Source organism: Phalangium opilio, unplaced genomic scaffold (genome assembly GCF_054372755.1).
Source record: "Phalangium opilio isolate 3A_F unplaced genomic scaffold, DU_Popi_V2 ptg000031l_1, whole genome shotgun sequence".
NCBI classification, from domain to species: domain Eukaryota; kingdom Metazoa; phylum Arthropoda; class Arachnida; order Opiliones; family Phalangiidae; genus Phalangium; species Phalangium opilio.
In genome coordinates this window covers 6470088-6492128 of record NW_028324158.1, presented here as the reverse complement: position 1 = coordinate 6492128, position 22041 = coordinate 6470088, and the positions used below count along the sequence as shown (strand labels likewise).

The 22041-nt window shown below is 36.5% G+C and overlaps 3 protein-coding genes across 8 annotated transcripts in view; 1 reads left to right on the top strand and 2 right to left on the bottom strand.

The window, feature by feature from the left end:
• LOC149690257 (nose resistant to fluoxetine protein 6-like) overlaps positions 1-22041 on the top strand; it is a 204074-nt gene that overhangs the window by 56680 nt on the left and 125353 nt on the right. The gene's annotated exons all lie outside the window — the stretch shown is intronic.
• Positions 368-8689, bottom strand: LOC149690272 (nose resistant to fluoxetine protein 6-like). Its single transcript, XM_089870498.1, has 13 exons — positions 8386-8689; positions 5688-5784; positions 5531-5616; positions 4836-5012; positions 4677-4770; positions 3997-4092; positions 3764-3929; positions 3258-3337; positions 3061-3183; positions 2869-2989; positions 2029-2215; positions 1761-1903; positions 368-591 (listed from the first exon to the last, which is right to left on the bottom strand). Exons 1-13 carry the CDS (start codon positions 8687-8689, stop codon positions 409-411), a joined length of 1857 nt encoding a protein of 618 aa, XP_089726624.1. The 3' UTR covers positions 368-408.
• Positions 11453-21139, bottom strand: LOC149690271 (nose resistant to fluoxetine protein 6-like). 3 transcript variants are annotated; one of them, XM_089869768.1, is made up of 18 exons: positions 20342-21139; positions 20168-20287; positions 18948-20087; positions 18586-18839; positions 17887-18122; positions 16574-16688; positions 15930-16026; positions 15779-15858; positions 14991-15167; positions 14830-14923; positions 14166-14261; positions 13933-14098; positions 13399-13478; positions 13217-13339; positions 13025-13145; positions 12136-12322; positions 11850-11992; positions 11453-11713 (listed from the first exon to the last, which is right to left on the bottom strand). In XM_089869768.1, exons 4-18 carry the CDS (start codon positions 18623-18625, stop codon positions 11531-11533), a joined length of 1938 nt encoding a protein of 645 aa, XP_089725894.1. In that variant the 5' UTR covers positions 18626-18839; positions 18948-20087; positions 20168-20287; positions 20342-21139; the 3' UTR covers positions 11453-11530. The 3 variants fall into 3 exon arrangements, with proteins under 3 accessions (XP_089725894.1, XP_089725893.1, XP_089725895.1); XM_089869767.1 differs by having other exon boundaries at positions 18586-19154; positions 19225-20087; XM_089869769.1 differs by lacking the exons at positions 18586-18839; positions 18948-20087.

Here is a 22041-nt window from a genome sequence, read left to right as displayed (position 1 = left end):
ATAAATTATTGGTGCACGATTTTGAGTCGAAAATGTAACTTCTATCACCATTTTGCCATCCGAGCCACTTTTTCGAGTTAAGATTTTCAAGAGTGTTTTAAGGATGACCCCTTAATTAAAATAGAAATCATTGTCTAAATCAGTTTCTTTTTAAATTCAAGGCGTCATTCGTAAAATACTCCTTTTTTAACTCGAAAACCGTGGCTCGGACTGCAAAATATCATAGAAGTTATATTTTTGGCTCAAAATCACCCAAAGAACATCCACATTAATTTATGGCAAACCTCTTGTACATGTACCGAATCAATTAAATTTTTCAAAAATCAATATTTGAAACTATAAATCGTTATTACATGAAAATAAATCTTTATTTTAATTATAAGTACAGATATTCACAGCTATGATTTATTATAATTTCGATTCGAATTTTTCATTCACTTTCGAGTCTTGATTCTCGGATTTGTTTGAGGGAGTACCCGTTAATTTTCCCATGAGGATTTTTTCAATTTCCATTAGAGGGCTTTCAAAGAATATTTTCATGACGTAGGCCGCAAAATATGATAAGCTGATTGTACCAGCGCTGACGTAAATCTATAATTGAAATCGTGATTAATGTAAAGATATGTAATTATTTATTATATGGTAATGGTAGTTGTTGAAAATCGAGCTTAAGCCAAATGTTGTAAATTTCGTATTTTCGTTATCTTTTCATAATTGCAGGAGCAGATGACAAAGGAGTCTCGGACGCTAGCTTCCATAATGTAGAGGGCAATGGGATCCGCGAACGTCACGGTTATTAACCAAAATCATTACGCCAGTGCCACCACTCGTAGGAAATTTGAGCTTTATTTTCCAACCAATAGCGTGGCTGCAAAGTCTCGAAAGGAGATCTGGGAAATAGCGTCTGGAAACTCTTTTTAAAAATACGTATCGTCTGCTTATAATTAGCCTAGGCTTAACGAGTATTAGAGTTAAAAAATGGATTTCAACGGCTTTTTAATCTTTTTTGGGACTAAAATTGATAATGAAAAACCCAGCGAGTAACGTATGTACACTATTAAAAAACTAAAATGTGTTTCAGTGCCAATTTTTTCTAAATTTCTTCTTGAATTAAATGATAGCTACAAGAGGTTGGGAAAAGAAATCACTCACGATCTTATAAAACCCAAAAAGTAAGAGACAGTGATTTCGTTTCCAACCTCTTGTAGCAGTCAATTAATTCAAAAGAAATACGGAATATTTTGGCCCTAAAACACATATATAACATTGTGTTTCGGCATCTTTTAAAACCTTGCTTTTATCTTTTGAAAACCCGACCCCAATCATTCCAGTGGGCACAGATTGTTAATTGAGCCTTGGCTTACCTGGGTTTCTCTGCTAGTTTGGACTTAATTTGACTATTTAGTAGGTTGAAGTCACAAAATGTAGTCTTATCTTTTATCTTAATACCAACGGTTACAGCTGTTTGAATAAAGTAATTATATTGTGTATATTTATGTCGCGATCGGATAAGACGAACCTCAGTATCCACCGTTAGCCCGTTATTACAAAAAAAAATTCCCAGCAGACTTTGGTGCCAGATATAGTCCACCAAAAAACATCGTCTGCTATAATGTCTGATAGCGCCTCTATGGCAAACGATACCGCTACAGCTGTGACGTACGCGGGTGCCATTGCCCTCTATATTGTGGAAGCTAGCGTCCGAGACTCCTTTGTCATCTGCTCCTGATAATTGTAATATGAAACATGAGAATTCTTACAAAGAAATGATCGGAAAAGTCCACTATGCCCCTCGACGATCCATATAAGTACGTCACAAATAAAACGTGTAGAAGGTAAACTAAATATGTCAGCCGGTTAAGCGGAGTCCAAGGCTTCCAGGAAAGAATGTCGTTCAACCAACCTGTAAAAATTAGTTTTGTTACTTTCAAGAATCCATCTAGCACTTGCGCAGTACTAATATCGCGTTTCCCTGACATCACCAATAAACTTGGTTAATAATAAACTACCGTATATTTTCACACTTACCTCCGTTGTTACTGGCACATAGCAAAATCATTACAGCCAGACCTAAACCCCAAACTGTCCTGATGAACGTGGCAAAGACAAAGGTCTCAACCGGAGTTGGAAGGTACTCTCGAACAAATCCATTGCCAGAGAAAAGTGCGGCGAAGAGTAGGAGGAGAAATGCGGGCCAACAAGCGTAGGCTAAAATCTATCAAAACAGGAATACATAAAGCTAATTGGAATCGTTGTGCTCCCAATTATCGCTTGTGTTAATTTCTATGCGGGTTTTGTGGGCCGGGTTTGAGAACTTTCCGTTAAGCCTCATAATCATGACGTTTTTCTAACTGCGTTTTCATTGGTTTGAAGCAACGCGCAGGATGACACTCTGTATTCTCTTAATACTTTAGTTGTGTAACATGATTCTTCCCAGGCTCACCCTTTTTGTTTGCTATCCTACTCATCAAACTTCAGATGGGTAACTATCGCACCGTGCTAGGGTGAATTCTTTAACTGTTTGGTATACTAAATCATCAGAAATCAACCCACAAACCTTGATTGTCTTGACGTGGGACAAAAACACACAAGCGCATACGCCTTGGCAAATAGTTGAGCGCTAATAGAGTAATGATGAGGGAACTATTTATCGCGTATGTGATTCGGTTTAGTAACCTTGCTCCAATTGTTAAGGGATGTTGGTAAGAATCATGTTACAATTACCCTGAACGCTTTGTGGTACACTAATCTCGAAGAGAAGTATTATATAGTTTTGATATTGATTAGTTTAGCTCTTCCCACAAAATCCATCTGATCAAAACAATGTATTTCGTTTGGAATGAATTGATATATAAAGTTTTGCCTTACCTTCGAAATCTTAATTTCTTTCTTGCGGGCGAAGTAGATACCCAATAACATGCCGATAATATAAACGCTGACGTGGTTATGTGGTAACGTATGACCGTAGTAAAAAAGGTCGAAGACTATTCTGAAATTGTAATTTGTAATATTATTAATTCGGTGAGTTTAGCCTTTCCTATGAATTATTTTTCAATTTACTCTTTTTCGGATGCTAGTAACATAAATATGGGTAAAACATTGGCCAAGTGAACTACGACTCCCGATAATATCATGCAACCAATCAATAAAAATGCCATGATGGCGTAGCAAATTTTTTCATTTCTGAAAATGAAATTACACATCAGCTCGAAAAAATAGTTTAACCTGAAAACTTCTTAAGTTCCATTATTAATTACTTGAAAAATATAAACAGCAAGATGAGTGCCATCAGAAAGAGTTGAACGTCAGCGGATATGTACCAAATACTTACAATTGGCTGATAATACAAAGCATCAACATCTTATGATTCAATTATACCATAAGTTTATAAGATATGTTCTATAAGTATGACACTTCCTGTACTTCGTAATGCTAGAGACTTACTGAGAGCTAGTTCGAGAACGAAAAGCACGAATTGACTACACGTGTTTTACAGTCCATCTTCCTATTTAGTCTATACTTAGACTTTGACAGCGCCTCCCCAGGCGTCGCTTTACGAGAATATATAACGTTTCACCTACGTCACTTCATGACAAGCTCTCAGTAATCAATCAGTGAAGAACTTATGGAACATAAGTATGTATCATACAGCTAATAGGACTCAAGCCCGGCCCACAAAACCCGTATAGATAGACAGCCACAATCATTCCAATTAACTGTATGTATTCCTGATACGACAACTGCGGCTTTTAATTAACTTTACCATCTCGTAGAAAGGCAAGAAGTTGCTGACACAGGCCAAAACTGACCACCAGTTCTTTCGTGTTGGTCTGACTAGGGCGTAGGTCTCCTCTTTCCAAACGGGTCCCTCATTTAAAAGTGGTAGTATAACCACGAGACCTAACGTCATCATGGCTGATGGCAAAAGTCTATGACGCGGCGGGCGTTTGGAATAATTTAGAACATATGAAGTTATGTAAATTATGATTAGAATACCTCCATAATCTTCGGAATATTAGAATTGGTATGTTGAAATGTTTTACACCTTTCTTGTCTACCAACGAGACGATTTGATACGACACAAGAATGCCTCTAAAAGAGAAAATGATTTTACGCGGTTAGAATTATTTCAATTCCGTATACTATTATTTAGGCTGTTTTGAATGATAATTTGACCATAAAAGTATGGTATTACCGAACTACAGTTGGTTCTATATGCAATTTTAAGCCGAAGATGTTCTAAGACATTATGTACCCAATTGTCACCCTAAACAAGTTTTGAACATTGGTGTGTTTTACTGATGACCCCTTAAATTTAAAGCAAGTCTATGGTTTAGTTTAAACAAATGCCTCTAGATACTCCCATAAGCGAGGGGAGGAGGCCCTCTAAGCTTAGCAAGGCTTGTTTTAGCTCCCCTTCATGGACGAGTTCTGATTGGCTCCTGCCTTTGTAAAGGTAAAATTTGTGTGTTGAAAATTAGCCAGAATGATAGGGGTGCCACTCCACAGGAGCTGAAAGACCATTATTTCTAATTTAAATAAGGATCATTCGTAAAATACTCTGATCAAGACGTAGGACCAAATTCGTTGGAATTTTTATATTTTCGACTCAAAATTGATTGGCCTTTGAACCCTCTTTACTTCAGGATGAATACAGCATTCATTAAATACGTTACGTTATAAAGAAGAATGAATCAACGGCTATGCTCCCAGACATTATGATTTGCATAGACAATGCATTCGCGTAGTCTTTGAATCGAAAAGCTTCACCTGTAAAGAGAAATTACAATTTTTGGTAGTTTGTTTTACGATAGTCTACTAATGAAACGTCTTACGGTATAACAGTGGGTTTAAAAGACTGTATACATGGATCGTGATAACCCAGCCCATGGACATGACTTTTATCCCTTGAAGACACGATGTTTTACTGTCGTGAGGAAAGTTACTAACATCAAATACTTTTCTTGTGCTTTCGTTGATGGAGAAAGCCTTCACTAGTTTGTGCCAGATGTCTGTAAAGTTTAATTTTTGCTACTGTTTAGTCGTACTAAATGTTCAGCACTTGTTGAACCTCTACTTAGGAATTTATGATATCACCAGAAGTGTATAATAGTTCGCGTCGAGAGAAGTGTACCACAAAGCGGGGTAATTGTAACACGATTCTTCCCAACATCATTTTAAATTTGGAGCAAGGTTACTAAACCAAATCACATACGCGATAAATAGTTCCCTTATTAGCACTTAACTATTTGCCAAGGTGCATGCGCTTGTGGATTTTTGTCCCACGTCAATGCAATCAAGGTTTGTGGGTTGATTGCTGAGGATTTAGTACCGAAGTTTGATGACTATAGGAGAGCAAACAAATAGGGTGAGTGTTACAGAGTGTCATCCTTCTTCTATGATACCCTTCTGGTGGTATCCAATATTCTCAAGCCTTTTTTGATTTCACGATTTAATTCAAGACCCAGGTGTTTACGAAACCTTTTCATAGAACTTGATCTACTTACCCCATAATAATAATTCAACTTACTTGGTTTGGCCTCGCCTTCTTTAGACTGTAACTTTTCCAATATCGTCAAGCATAATGTGGTTAATACAAATACGATTATAGTTATTCTGCAAGCGTAAAGAAGATTAACTGAAGAGGCATATATTGAGTTTGTGAAATTCCGATTTGGTTGACTTACATTGCTGCTAGTTGGTCCCAATCTAAAGCCACTAGCGCATTACCCTGAGCTGTCTCGCAATTAAAAACTTCCCCTGTTAATCCTAATTTCCCGCTGACTATAGAGAATATTTAAAGTCAGTTATTTTAAATAATAATATCAAAGGCAAATATAAGTTACAAAAAGTGAGGGAAGTATTTGCTGTATAACGCGGGAAATGCGAAATAGAATTGCCGCCTCTGCACTACATAAATTATAAAGCAAAATTGCCTCAAAAAGTGGAAGGATTTTCGCCGGATAGTGGAAAAGTCGTAAGGTATAACACTAATTGACCACTGAGTAGTAGGCTTTCACCCAACTTACTTTCTCACTTTTTGTTCTTTTATATTTATCCCTGAATGTACGTATCACAGTATACGCAATGTTTACCGTAGCCCATTACTTCTTTAACATCGTCGTTTGAGCAAACTGAGGGAAGGCATAGGCCAAGTTGAAAGGCCTGACTATAAAGCATCGGAGCTTGCTTTTGTAGTTCTTCACCAATCTTAATCAGTGATTGAAAGTTTCAAACGTGTTTGATAATTAGCTTAAAAAGGATAAGATATGTGATAGCACGCGTCTATGGGACTTTCCACTTTGTTTGCCCATGGATATGAATAAATAGTAACGTGTTATTAGGCCAAAAAGCCGGCCACCAAATATGCTTTACACCGGCGGATGTGGGACGGCTGTCACGTGGGAAAAGGAACGATATCTCTCCGGAGAATCCTGAGTGGTGGGTTTTGCAATTTCGCCCATGCGCAGAGGGAAGAAAATACTAATTTCTCTCTCACTCAAAAGGCCGGGGGTAGGGTTACAAGTCATATTTTTAGCCACATCGTATATATACGATGAGGCTATTAGTTTGTCCCGCGAGCCTGTGGTGGTGGTGGTGGTGGTCGTGGCAGTAGTTTTTCGCGATTTGGAATGTGGTCAGAGTTACCCAAAGAAATGGTTATGTCAGAGCTAACCGAAGAAATGCTTATTTTATGCCTTTGGCAGTATAAAATTTTTCGTTCGTCATTGAAGGGAGGGAGAGTGAATGTGAGAGAATTGTGGTGAGGTGATATTTTTCGTTCGTGTATTTTAAAATGACGGGGATTATAATAGTATGTTTAAGCATTGCATTTAATTGTACAGGTAAAGTTAAGCTTTGTGAATTGTGGTTTACGTTTCCTCGATATATTTAAAGCTAGAGAGAGAGGGAGGATTTTAGTATTGCCTTAATTTAAATGTAAGGTTTAATACTCCCTTTAAAATTCCGGTCACCCGTGGACAATAAGGGCTTCACGCCATCAATCATCCCGCTCCCCGATTTCAAAATTCAAAGAAATCGAGGGGAATTTTTAAGAAGCAAAAGCAAGTAAATACCGACGTTATATATATATAGAATGGTGTTTATTATTAGAATTTACGTGTATTTCTCCTCAAATCGAGAAGAATTTTAAAAGAAAGTCCGAGCGGGCGAGAATTCTAGAAGCGCGCTTTGGAAATTTTTTCGTTTCTTCTTATCTACAAGGTATCGATGGGACTAATAGTTTTACCTGAGTAGTAGTGGTAGTAGTAGTAGTATTAGTAATTTAGTAACGGGCGTATGTGATATTTGATTCTCTTTGCCAAGCAGCCATTGAAAAATTATTCCCTCTGACCGGTATATTAGGGGATATTTCACTAGAAGTATATTTATTGTAGTAGGGATAGCGAGAGTACGTAAACGATGTGGCTTAATTATGGGCTAGACCATCTTGTTTTCTCTGCGTAACAGGCGCCTTAGCGAAATGCCTTGTTGAAGGTAAGAGATGGGAATCCCTAATACCTTAGTATTTTTACATATCCATGGTTTGACCCTAACAAAACACCCTTTAATTTATGCATGGCAGACTTATCAAAAACAAAAGCCGATAGTACTTTTTTACCTCAGTTTTTAGAGTAAAATTTTTCATAACTTCCAACTGAGCGTGAGAAAAGAATATCTTGGGTTTAGGGGGAAGAAGAGTTCGAAAACGAATTTGACAATATTTTCCCTCGAAGTCGATTTTCTTGGGATTCCAAGCATCGGGTGCTTTGATTTCTAGGCATTCCTTATGGGAGCCCAGAAATGACAATGATCCTTCTAATTGACCACCCATTGGTTTTCCAGTAGCATCAAACACTAAAATTTAACACGCCAATATTTTAAGGACTGCAGGGTCCTATAATTCCTATAAAATCCTATATTTTTTGAACCTATCCTATATGATCCTGTAATTTCATTAAAGGTACTATAATATCTTATAATTCTATGAAAGGTCCTATGATATCCTATATTTTCATAAAAGGTCCTATAATATCCTATATTTTTGACTTAGTCGAAGTTTTCGTATAGTTTAGGCATCAATTTTATCAAAATGTATCTCTTCTATCGAGATCACATTTGACTAGACACAGAAATGGCTGTTTTTTATATTTTATATCTTAATTAAGTTCATCTTTTCAATTTAAATTAAATTTGTTTATTTTATGTTGAGATTTTTGTACATAGATTAAGCCAAAGTAGTATAATATATGAGCATTTTTAGTCATATATTTTCCTATAAAACACATTTTTTCTCCTATAAAATACTATTAATTACGGAAAAAATTCCTATTAAATTTTGGCTGGGCACCCTGTTACAGTTTAAAATCAAATGAAATACTTAACTCTTAAAAGCCCATAATTTTCCATTTCGCAAGGCGTTCATCCATTTTAAAGTGGCCGAAGTACACTCTGGACTGACATCGATTTGTGACGATGCGCGAACCAAATTGGGCAAAGCGAAATCAACAAACGTTTTCGATAAACCCCTAACCAAACTTTCTACTTTTAGCCAATTTTCGTAGACTTTGTTGGTATCATTATCCGTTTTCGCATTCACCCTGTCTTGATAAGCGCAACTCGATCGTTGAATATTGTTAGTTAAACAGAAAACCAATAGAATTACCAAAAAATAATCAATTCTAATCATAATTAACTTTAATGTTTAACGTTTCCGAATGACAACTGCCCTCTCCGCGATCCTTTACCATTCTGAAAGGGATTTATATTCTCTATGTCGCTTATTAAACTTTAATTTTAGTTTTTGTTCCTTGTTTGACGCCGCTGATATGTTACTTAATACAGTCCTATAAGAATAAGAAGCATTCAGTGAATTATACCTTATGTTTAGCCTATATTTTCCTCTAAAAACAAATTTTTTTCTCTTATAAAATCGTATAAATAATTTTAATTGGGGCGCAATTATTGTTATTAACTGTTTTCCTGTGTATATTATAATAGTTGTATCTGAGGGGCTAATCACTTTCGAATTTACTGTATCATGAGTGAATAATATTTTAGCTCCCTATAAGTTACTCAGGCTCCATAGGCGTTATGTATCCAGCGATTTCTTCTCATTTCGCCCGCGCGGGAAAAAATCCGAATGTTGCGCTCTCTCTTGTCGAAAAAAAAAATCCCGCTCGTACGGCTCCTCGACCTCCAGTCGTCGGCTGCTTTTTCACCAAAGGAGTGTTTTAGTCGTGAATGTTTATGTATTAACAATTTAACATTAAATCATGGCGTTTGTGTCAGCACTGGACAAAAAAAATGCAGGAGCTCAATGCATTTTGCCGATATTGATAAAGAATTCTAAAGATAAGAGTTGTTATTGTGACTTGAAACCAGAAAATTTTACAACTGAGCTAAATCCAATCCACTGATCTCTTAACCGAGGCTACTAAGCGAAATTTTCGGCTGCTTAAATAGCTCCAATATCATTGGCTACACGCGCTTCCGGGGAAAAACCGGAAAGAAGCGTAAATAAGATTTTCGTTCACGTGGCGGCCGCAGGGCGTCGCATATAATTGGGAAGCCGGTGGAGCGGGAGAAAACGCTGGAGTATAAAAATCTATTGCCTGAGTAACTTATAGGGAGCTAACATATTATTCACTCATGAGATTACACATTATCCCTTTAATGTGGACATTAAAGGTACAGCCCATACACTAATTACACATCATTATTTTTGTGCCGGCCTTAATGGTACCGATTGTACACTGATTATGCTGAGTGACGTACATTAAGGTTTTCAAATCACATAGATCACTTCCCAAATCAAGCAAATCATTAAAATCGATATGAAATCAATCAAATATAGTTCAAATACCCGTCAAATCATTCAAAGCCTCAACAGGTCACCAGTCATTAAAATCGTACAAATCTTTCAAATCATTTCCAAATCGTACAAATCTTTCAAATCATTTCCAACTCCTTCAAATGACATAAATCGATTCCAAATCATCGTAAAATCGTGAAAATCACTCTCAAATCATTCAAATCCTAGCTCAACAAGTCACCAGTCATTCAAATCGTACAAATCTTTCAAATCATTTCCAAATCCATCAAATCACATAAATCGAATCCAAATCATCGTAAGATCGTGAAAATCACTCTCAAATCATTCAAATCCTCAACAAGTCACCAGTCATTCAAATCGTACAAATCTTTCAAATCATTTCCAAATCCTTCAAATCACACAAATCGAATCCAAATCATCGTAAGATCGTGAAAATCACTCTCAAATCATTCAAATCCTCAACAAGTCACCAGTCATTCAAATCGTACAAATCCTTCAAATCACATAAATCGAATCCAAATCATCGTAAGATCGTGAAAATCATTCTCAAATCATTCAAATCGGTTCTAAATCAGCATATCAGTCTAATAATCATTTAAATCATTGAGATAATCAAAATCGGTAGTGATTTTAAATCTCGTACCCTTTGATATGTAATGACGGTCCCCTCGCTGATTTAAACCTCGGAACGGTTTTTAAACGTTGCAATGAAGGTCCTTTTAAATTGTTTAATGCATAATGAGTTGGTTCTTTCTCAAAAGTAAAATTATTAAAAAAATAATATAGCGTGAAAACATTGATATCGAAGAATTTCTTAAATGGCTCGAAATTATACTTGAATATTAATGGCCCATTAAATTTCCCCGAATTTCAACCGAACAGAAATACTAAGAGCCAAGAGAATGGAAGGGTTGTATCTACGTCGCCTCTAAAGACCGAAATACGCAAATGACATTTTAATAACAGTCCCTGACTGGCTTGTGAAAACAACCAATAATTTACATTAATTTAAAATTGCGCAATATAAGATTGAAATAGGACGGTATCGCGAAGTGCGAAGTAATAACAGATGTGAGATGAGACTAGAAGTGAAGGGCTCTAGCTAGATCCTGGCACTAGTGAACAAATTTGAGGATTTTATGCCGCTTCCCACGCGCCTACACTACTGAGAAAAAAATTGGTCGAGTTCCAAAAACATTTCCCACCCCCTTCCCCTCAACCTAAAGCCGCGCAACACGGACGCCGATGCTTGAATCTAGTTCGGCCGTCTACCGCCACGAGCATCTCACGTTTTGGAGGGGAAATTCTGAAATCGCCACCAGAGGGCCAACCGTTGGTGTGTTATCAAGAATATTCACTTTCGCCGAGTGAAGAATTTGGTTAGCTCAGTACTTCTGGTCTCATCTCACTTCTGGTAATAATACATCAAGGGACCAGCTCATTTTCGCCATATAGACATTAGTTACGAAAATTGTATGTCAATCAGGATCACGATTTAAAATTTTGTCCTAAAAATTACGTCTCTGTGTAGTTTAATATTTATTTTTTAGTGGAAAATCCCTGCAAGTGTTTTCCAATTAATTTAATTTTTCAAAAATCAATATGTGGAAATATAAATTGTTATTCATGAATATAAATCTTTATTTTTATAAGGTTTAATCAATTAAAACAACAGATAGTAATAGCTATGATTTGCTATAATTTCGATTCGAATTTTTCATTCACTTTCGAGTCTTGATTCTCGGATTTGTTTGAGGTAGTACCCGTTAATTTTCCCATGACAATTTTTTCAATTTCCATTAGAGGGCTTTCAAAGAATATCTTCATGACGTAGGCCCCAAAATATGATAAGCTGATTGTACCAGCGCTGACATAAATCTGCGTAATGAAATCGTGTAATTATTTGTTATGGTCATGGTAGTGGTTGCAAATCGCGCTTAAACCAAATGTTGTAAATTAGAACGCTATTTCGATGTCTTTTCATAATTATAATATGAAACATGAGAATTCTTACAAAGAAATGATCGGAAAAGTCCACTATGCCCCTCGACGATCCATATAAGTACGTCACGAATAAAACGTGTAAAAGATAAACTAAATATGTCAGCCGGTTAAGCGGAGTCCAAGCCTTCCAGGAAAGAATGTCGTTCAACCAACCTGTAAAAATTTGCTTTCGTTAGTTTCAAGAGTCCATCTCGCACTTGCGCAGTAATCTCGGGTTTCCCTGACATCACCACATCAGGTGTTCTTGACGATCAACAAAAGCGGTTAGTAATAAACTACCGTATATTGTCACTTACCTCCGTTGTTACTGGCACATAGAAAAATCATTACAGCCAGGCCTAAACCCCAAACTGTCCTGAAGAACGTCGCAAAGACAAAGGTCTCAACCGGAGTTGGAAGGTACTCTCGGACAAATCCATAGCCAGAGAAAAGTGCGGCGAAGAGAAGCAGGAGAAATGCGGGCCAACAAGCGTAGGCTAAAATCTACCAAAATAAGAATGCATACAGCTAATTGGAATCATTGTCATATTGATTTCAATGCGGGTTTTGTGAACCGGACCCTCACGCCTTACAATTCTGACATCTTTCTAACTGAGATTTCATTGGTTGGGAGCAACGCGAGGTTCAACGCGCAGCGAGATAGATTTTTCGCGAAGTAAAATTCTCCGTCATACATAATGTCAGAAGGGGATAATGGAAGAAGGATGACACTCTGTATCCTTTTCATACTTTAGTTATGTAGTTAACATGATTCTTCCCAGGCGAGAGACCCCTTTTTGTTTGCACTCCTACTCATCAAACTTCAGATGGGCATGGCACCGTGCTAGGGTGAATTCTATAACGGTTTGGTACTAAATCCTCGGAAATCAACCCACAAACCTTGATTGTCTTGACGTGGGACAAAAATCCACAAGCGTATGCGCAATGGCAAATAGTTGAGCCAAGAGTAATGATGAGGGAACTATTTATCGCGTATGTGGTTCGGTTTAGTTACCTTGCTGCAAACGTTCTGAGATGTTGGGAAGAATCATGTTACAATTACCCCGCTTTGTGCTAGTACACTAATCTCGAAGAGAAGTATTAGTTTTGATATTGATTAGTCTAGCTTTTCCCACAAAATCCACCTGATCAGGACTATGTATTTCGTTTGGAATGAATTGCTGTATTAAGTTAATTGTGCCTTACCTTCCAAATCTTAATTTCTTTCTTTCGGGCGAAGTAGATACCCATTAACATACCGATAATGTAGACGCTGACGTGATTATGCGGTAACGTATGACCGTAGTAAAAAAGGTCAAAGACTATTCTGAAATTTAAATTTGTAATATTTTTAATTGGATCAGTTCAGCCTTTTCTATGAATTATTTTTCAATTTACTCTTTGTCGGGTGCTAGTAGCATAAATTTGGGTAAAACATTGGCCAAATGGACTACGACTCCCGATGATATCATTGAACCAATCAATAAAAATCCCATGATGCCGTAACAAATCCTTTCATTTCTGAAAATGCAATTACATATCATTTCGAAGAACTTCTTTAACTTTCCATTATTTGTTACTTGAAAAATATGAAAAGCAAGATGAGTGCCATCAGAAAGAGTTGAACGTCGGCGGATATGTACCAAATACTTACAATTGGCTGTTTATACAAAACATCAACATCTATGATATGACCAGGTGTACATACAGCCATAAGTTTATAAGATATGTTCCATAAGTATGACGCTTAATATACTTTGTAATGCTAGAGACTTACAGCTCGAGCTAGTTCGAGAACGACAAGCGAGAATTGACTACACTCGGTTAATTTTGCTACCTATCTTCCTATTTAGTCTGTACTAAGCCTTTGACAGCGGCTCAAAAGGCGTCGCTTTACGAGAATCTATAACGTTTCACCTACGTCACTTCATGACAAGCTCTCAGTAATCAGTGACAAACTTGTGGAACATACTTATATATCATACAGCTAATAGGACTCAAGCCCGGCCCACAAAACCCGTATAGATATTAACATGGGATATATGGGTGCACAATCGTTCCTATTAACTGTATGTATTTCTAATACGACAAATGTGGGTTTTAATTAACATTACCATCTCGTAGAAAGGCAAGAAGTTACTGACACAGGCCAAAACTGACCACCAGTTCTTTCGTGTTGGTCTGACTAGGGCGTAGGTCTCCTCTTTCCAAACGGGTCCCTCGTTTAACAGTGGTAGTATAACAACGAGACCTAATGTCATCATGGCTGATGGCAAAAGTCTACGACGCGGCGGGCGTTTCGAATAGTTTAGAGCATATGAAGTTATGTAAATTATGATTACAATACCTCCATAATCTTCTGAATATTAGAATGGGAATGTTGAAATGTTTGACGCCTTTCTTGTCCACCAACGAGACGATTTGATACGACACAAGAATGCCTCTAAAAGAGAGTATGATTTTACGCGGTTAGAATTATTTTAACTCTGTACTATTATTTAAGTTGTCTTGAATGATAATTTGACCAGTGGGTTCTATATACAATTTTGAATCGAAAATGTTCACCCAAACAAGCTTTGAACATTGGGGTGTATTTACGGATGATACCTTATATTTAAGGCAAGTCTAGGCTATGGTTTAGTTTAAACAAATGCCACTAGTTGCTCCCATAATCGAGAGGTGGAGTTGACTGGCCTTCTAAGCTTATCAAAGGCTAGTTTTAGCCCCCCCTTCATGTACGAGTTCTGATTGGCTCCTGCCTTTGGCAAGATAAAATTTATGTGTAGAAGATCGGCCAGAATGTTAGGGGTGCCACAGGAGCCGACATTTGCTTTAAGTAATTATTTCTAATTTAAATTAGGGGACGTCATCTGCAAAACGCTCCGATCAAAACGTAATTTTTAATGGATTTGTTTCCATTTTCGACTCAAAATCGGTTGCCCATAGAACTCCCTGTACTTCAGGGTGGATACAGCATTCATTAAATAACTGGCAAAGCTTTGATAAGTTACGTTATCAGGAAGAATGAATCAACGGCTATACTCCCAGACATTATGATTTGCATAGACAATGTATTCGCGTAGTTTTCGAATCGAATAGCTTCACCTGTAAAGAGAAATTAACGTTATAGGTAGTTGGTTTTACGATAACGTCTACCGATGAAACGTCTTACGGTATAACAGTGGGTTTAAAAGACTGTATACATGGATCGTGATAACCCAGCCCATGGACATGACTTTTATCCCTTGAAGACACGATGTTTTACTGTCGTGAGGAAAGTTACTAACATTAAATACTTTTCTCGTGTTGGCGTTTATGGAGAAAGCCTCCACCAGTTTGTGCCACGTGTCTGTAAAGTTTAATTTTTGCTACTGTTCAGTTTAATCGTACTAAATGTTGAGCACTTGTTGAAACTCTACTTAGGAATTTATAATATCACCAGGAGTGTACCACAAAGCGGGGAAATTGTAACATCATTCTTCCCAACATCATTTTACATTTGGAGTACTCAAGGTTACTAAAACGAATCGCATACGCGCTATATAGTTCCCTCATCATTACTCTATTAGTACTTAACTATTTGCCAAGGCATGCGCTTGTGGATTATGGTCCCACGTCAAGACAATCAAGGTTTTGTGGGTTGATTTCTGAGCATTTATTATACCAAACAGTTATAGAATTCACCCTTGCACGGTGCGATAATTACCCATCTGAAGTTTGATGAGCGGGAGAGGAAACAAGAAGGTGCATGAGCTTGGGAAGAATCACGTTACATAACTAAAGTATAAGGCTTGGATACAGAGTGTAATCCTTCTTCTATTATCCTATTCTGGTGATATCAAATATTCTTGAACCTTTGTTGTTGATTCCACGGGTTAACTTAAGAGTTAAGACCCAGGTGTATACAAAACCTTTTCATAAAACTTGATCCACTTACCCCCTAATGATGAATCAACTTACTTGGTTTGGCCTCTTCAGACTGTAACTTTTCCAACATCGTAAAGCATAACGTGGTAAATACAAATACGATTATAGTTATTCTGCAAGTGTTGAAATACGTTAGAGTATCTCAAGCTGCATATTTCCGGTTTGTGAAATTCGGTTGACTTACATTACTGCTAGTTGATCCCAATCTAAAGTCACTAGCGCATTCTCCGTAGCTGTCTCGCAATTAAAAACTTCCTCTGTAAATCCTAGTTTCTCGCTGACTACAGAGAATATTTAAAATCAGTTATTTTAAATTAAAATGTCAAAGACAATTATGAAGAAAAGAAAGTGATGGTAAAAATATTTGCAGTCCCCGCGGCACATAAGTTTATAAGATACGTTCCATAAGCATGACAATTGACACTACATATACTTTGTAATGCTAGAGACCTACTGAGACCTAGTTCGAGATCGACAAGCGAGAATTGACAACACTAGGTTTTGCAGTCCGTCTTACTATTTAGTCTGTAGCAAGCCTTTGACAGCGCCTCACCAGGCGAGAATCTATGACCTACGTCACTTCATAACAAGCTCCAGTTTGTAGCCAGTGACAAACTTATGGAACATATCTTATTGCGGTATCTTGGAAAAATCGAGGGAAAACCGAGATGGATTTGCCGTCTCTGTAGTAGAACGTTTTTCGTCGTAAAGTAGAACACTAATTGATCCACTGATTAGTAGGCTAGCTTTCACCCAACACAGTGCCTCACTTTCTGTTCATTTTTATTTGTCTCTGAATGTACTTATCACAGTGTACGTAATGTTTACCGTAGCCCATTACTTCTTTTACATCGTCGTTTGAACAAACGGAGGGAAGGCATAGGCCAAGTTGAAAGGCCTGGCTATAAAGCATCGGAACTAGCTTTTGTAGTTCTTCACCAACCTTAATCAATGAAAGGTGCACACGTGTTTTATAATTAGCTTAAAAAGGATAAGATATGTCTATGGGACGCGTCTTTGACACTTTTTACCCAGTTTGACCATGAATATGAATAAATACTGGATTCCCAACTATTGTCCAAAACGCTGGCAACCATATACGCGTTACACCCGCGGATGTGAGACGGCTGTCACGTGGGGAAAAGGAACTATATCTCTCCGGAGAATCCTGAGTGGTTGGTTTGAAATTTCGCCCATGCGCAGAGAGAGAAAATGTACGAGTTTCAATCTCTTTCACAAGGTTGGGGGGAAGGGGTTTACAAGTCAAGTCATGTTTCTTCTCTGCGTAACCATGGAACCAACCAGCGTTAGTTGGGTCCATGGCGTAACGGACGCCTAAGCGAAACGCCTTGTGGAAGGTAAGAGATGGGAACCCATAATAACGAGGGGTCGGACGTTCGGCATTTTAGTGTACGGCATTTTGAGATTTCAAGATTTTGACAAAGATTTTGAGATTTTGCCCCAGATTTTGAGATTCTGACTCAGATTTTAGAAATCTGGAAATCTAGTCCAAGATTTTAGGATTTCGGGATTTTAAAGGAGATTTTCAGATTTTGAACGCGATTTTCAGATTTCGAAGAAGATTTCGGGATTTTGTTCAGGATTTTTAGATTTTGAAGGAGATTTCGGGCTTTGGAACAAGATTTTCAGATTTTGAAGGAGATTTTCAGATTTCGAGGAGATTTTCAGATTTCGAGGAGATTTTCTGATTTTGATATTTTAGGATGAGATTTCAGGATTTTACGTTAAGATTTCGGGATTTCTAGATTTTAATGTGAGATTTCGGGATTTTAGGTGAAGATTTCAGGATTTTCAGATTTTAAAATAGGGATTTCGGGATTTTCAGATTTTAAGGTAGGGATTTTGGGATTTCTAGATTTTAAGGTAGGGATTTTGGGATTTCTAGATTTTGACGTGAGATTTTAAAATTTTCGGATTTTGACGTGAGATTTTAAGATTTTTAGATTTTGACGTGAGATTTCGGGATTTCGAGAGAGATTTTAAACAGATTTCAAACGAAGTGTACGGGATTTTGACAAACGTCCGACCCCTCGCATAATAATTTAGTATTTTTACATATCCATGGTTTGACCCTAACAAATCATTCTATAGACATCAGAAACAAAAACAGTCTTTTTTACCTCTGTTTTTAGAGTGAAGTTTTTCATAACTTCCAACTGAGCGAGGGAAAAAAATATCTTGGGTTTAGGGGGGAGAAGAGTTCGAAAACGAATTTGACAATATTTTCCCTCGAAGTCGATTTTCTTCGGATTCCAAGGATCGGGTGCTTTGATTTTTAGACATTCGTAATGGGAGCCCAGAAATGACAATGATCCCTCTAATTGACCACCCATTGGTTTTCCAGTAGCATCAAACACTAAATTAAACACGCCAATTATTGAAGGACAGCCGTCGTATAATTCCTATAAAATCCTATATTTTTTTAACCTGTACTATAATATCCTATAATTTCATGAAAGGTTCTATAATTCTTTTATTTATCAAAATGTTCTATATTATTATATAATTTCATTAAAGGTCCTTTATAATATCCTATATTTTTGACTTAGTCAAAGTTTTCCTATATTTCACCATCTTATTTATTAAAATTTAGCTCTTTCATCGAGATCACATTTGAGTAATAATAAATCCCAATTTGTTATTTTTTGAGATTTTTTTACATAGTTTAAGCAAAAATGGTATTATATTTTAGTCCCATATTTTCCTATAAAAGCGCATTTTTTTTCCATAAAATCCTATAATTCCGAAGAAGAAATTCCTATTTTTCCTATAAGGGATTATTATGGCTCTCTGTTACAATTAAAAATGATGTACTTAACTCTTAAAAGCCCATAATTTTCCGTTTCTCAAGGCGTTCATCCATTTTAAAGTGGCCGAAGTACACTCTGGACTGACATCGATTTGCGACGATGCGCGAACCAAATTTGGCAAAGCGAAATCAACAAACGTTTTGGATAAACCCGTAAACAAACTTTCTACTTTTAGCCAATTTTCGTAGACTTTATTAGTATCATTATCCGTTTTCGCATTCACCCTGTCTTGATAAGCGCAACTCGACCGTTGTATATTGTTACTTAAACACAAAACCAATAGAATAACCAAAAAATAATCAATTCTAATCATAATTAACATTAATGTTTAACGTTTCCGAATGACAACTGCCCGCTCCGAGATCCCTTACCATTCTGAAAGGGATTTATATTCTCTATTTCACTTTCTAATTTATTTTTTTAACTTTTTGTTCCTTGTTTGACGCCGCTGATATATTACATGCATACAGTCCCATAAGAGGTATTCAGTGAATGATACCTTATGTCTACCTGGATTTTCTAATCGAGGCCTTGAAAAGTGGTACCTCAGGTTAAGTTAATTTTTTTTTCGTTGAATTCTACCAACGGGATGAACTATAATTTATTATTTTTTTTTAAAATTATTTTTGAAGGGTAAAAGGGGATTACCTGAATGAGTAAGATGACTTATATTAGGTATGCATACAGCTAATTGGAATAATTGTATAGCCGTTTTATCCACGTATCTAGGCGGATTTTGTGGGATGAGCTAGACTGCGACGAATAATTTATCTTGCTACGCGTTGAACCTAGCAGGCGCACGGCGCACCCAACCTGGCTAGGCTGAAGTTGCTATCAACCAATGAAATCGCGAACTATGACGAGTGACGGATAGCCCGGCCCACAAAACCCGCATAGAAATTAACTCGGGGTATATGAGGAAGGGAGCCCAGTGGTTCTATAATTCATATAAAGTCCTATATTTTTGAATCTGTCCTTTATTATCCTATATTTTTGAATCTGTCCTTTATTATCCTATATTTTTGAATCCGTCCTTTATTATCCTATATCTTTGAATCTGTCCTTTATTATCCCATATTTTTGAATCTGTCCTTTATTATCCAATTTATCCTATATTTTTTTAATCTGTTCTTTATTATCCTAATATTTTTGAATCTGTCCTTTATTATCCTATATTTTTGAATCTATAATCTATAATTTCATATAGGATAATTTCGCTCAGGGTTTGTTTAATATATTATATTTTAATAAAGTATTATATGAGTGAACAGAAATACTAAGAACCAAGAGAATGGAAGGGGTGTATTACGTCACTTCCAAAAACCGGAATGCATAATGAGTTGGTTCTTTCTCAAAAGTAAAATTGTTAAAAATTAATATAGCCCGAAAACATTGATATTGAATAATTTCTTAAATGGCTTGAAATTAATTGAATAATAATTGGCACCGAATTTCAACCGAACAGAAATACTAAGAGCCAAGAGAACGGAATGGGTGTGTCTACGTCACATCTAAAGACCAAAACACGCAAATGACATTTTAATAACAGTCCCTGGTTGTCTTGTGAAAACAGCCAATAAATTTAATTTACTTAAAATTTCACAATATTAGATTGATCAATGACAGCATCATAATAATCCATCAAGGGTCCAGCTCCTTTTCGCCATATAGACACTTGTTCCAAAATTTGTTCTTCAATCAGAATCACGACCTGTAATTAAATTTTTAATTTTAATTGGTAAATAATTTTCTACTTAAAAATTACGTCTTATATCTCTGCTTAGTCTGTATTAAGCCTTGAAGCTTGAAGGAGATAGGGATGGAGTAGAAACCTCCATAACTATAACGTTGCAGTCTGTACCCCCATCACCATAACGGCATTCACGAAATCCTCCCTGCATCCTCAATGGCGTTTAGGTAGGGTGGTACAGTACGGAATCATAAAGGACGCCCTCTGTCTTAAAAATAGAAGCTAGTTCTCATACAAATACAATGGCGCTACGCGGCAGCACTTAACAATCGCCTTTCGAAGGGTAGGGGCGTGCGCAAGGTACACTTCGCCCATCATCTTAACTCTTTTCTCCATGCTTGAATTTCTTAATCAAACTTTGATTTACGATTTGATCAGGAAATTATAAAGGTGACACTCAGAATTTTATTGGCACCACAGTGATTCTTATTTATATATGTGGGAGTAGCTTTTATTATTCCAGTTTTATCTTTTCTTTATTTTGAACGCTCTCCATTTTTATCAAGGACATATTGCTAGTTAAAATACCATTTGATGAAAGATAATGAGCTTGAATTGTTTTAATGGTTCACGTTTCACTAAGATTGAATGTTTTGTAGAAAGTAATGCGACCGACTATAGTCCTTCGAAAATACTTAAACTTTTTGAAAGGTTAATCCGATATAATCCTTTAATCCTCAACTATACAGGGTGTTTCTGATATGTCTGGCAAAAATGAAGTGGAATGTTCTTTGGGAAATCGACTTTGAGTCGAAAATGTAATTTCCATGACATTTTACCACAAGGGACACTGTTTTCAAGTTAAGATTTGAGTGTTTTAGGGATGACCCCTTAATTAAATTAGAAATCATTGTCTTTCAGTTTCTTAATTAAATTTAAGGGATCATCTTAACTTATAAACAGTGGCCCGGGAGGAAAAATGTCATCGAAAAATTACATTTTTGACTCAAAATCTTCCAAAGAACACTCCCCTTAATTTATGTCAGCTTATCAGAAACACACTTTATGTTGGCTTCTTTATTTTGAAAGATTAATTCTGAAATTCTGTCTTAGTAGATAACGAGGGACTAATCACTCTTTAATTCCCTGTACACGTATTACGCGTTACGTAAAAGCATGGCCAAGGGTATAGGACTTAACTATGTTTACACGAAATTGGAATTTTCTTAATCCTACCTAAAATCAATTTTACTGCTCGACATTTTTTTTATAATTACTAGTTCTTTGCTTAAATGTCAAAATGTCACAATTTGATGACATTTTTACAGAACTATTCAATCTTGGGCTTTTAATATAAAATACGCCTCCTAGTTCACAACTTTCATACATTTTAAAACAAGTTGGGAAACCAAAATTAACCGAGCTCCGAGTCGAGACGTAACTAAGAGGTTTCTCTTAAATAATAATAATTAAATAAATATAATTGATTTTAGTTATTTTCATCGTCATTAATTGAGCTTAATTCTTGTTAAATCGTTTTAAGCAAGTTCATTCCTTAAATCATTCTAAATATAGCTATTGTTGATGTTTGAATTCAAGTGCATGCCTTTTAAACAATTTTTGGAAATTTAGGGTATATAAGGCGATTGATTCACAACAAATGATAAGAAAACCCGCAATTGCGTGAGACTTTGGTGGAAGCCCTGCCATTGTGAGGCTAGACGTTTCTTGTAACCCTAGCCAATCGCCGCGTACTTCTTAATCCCAACGATGGG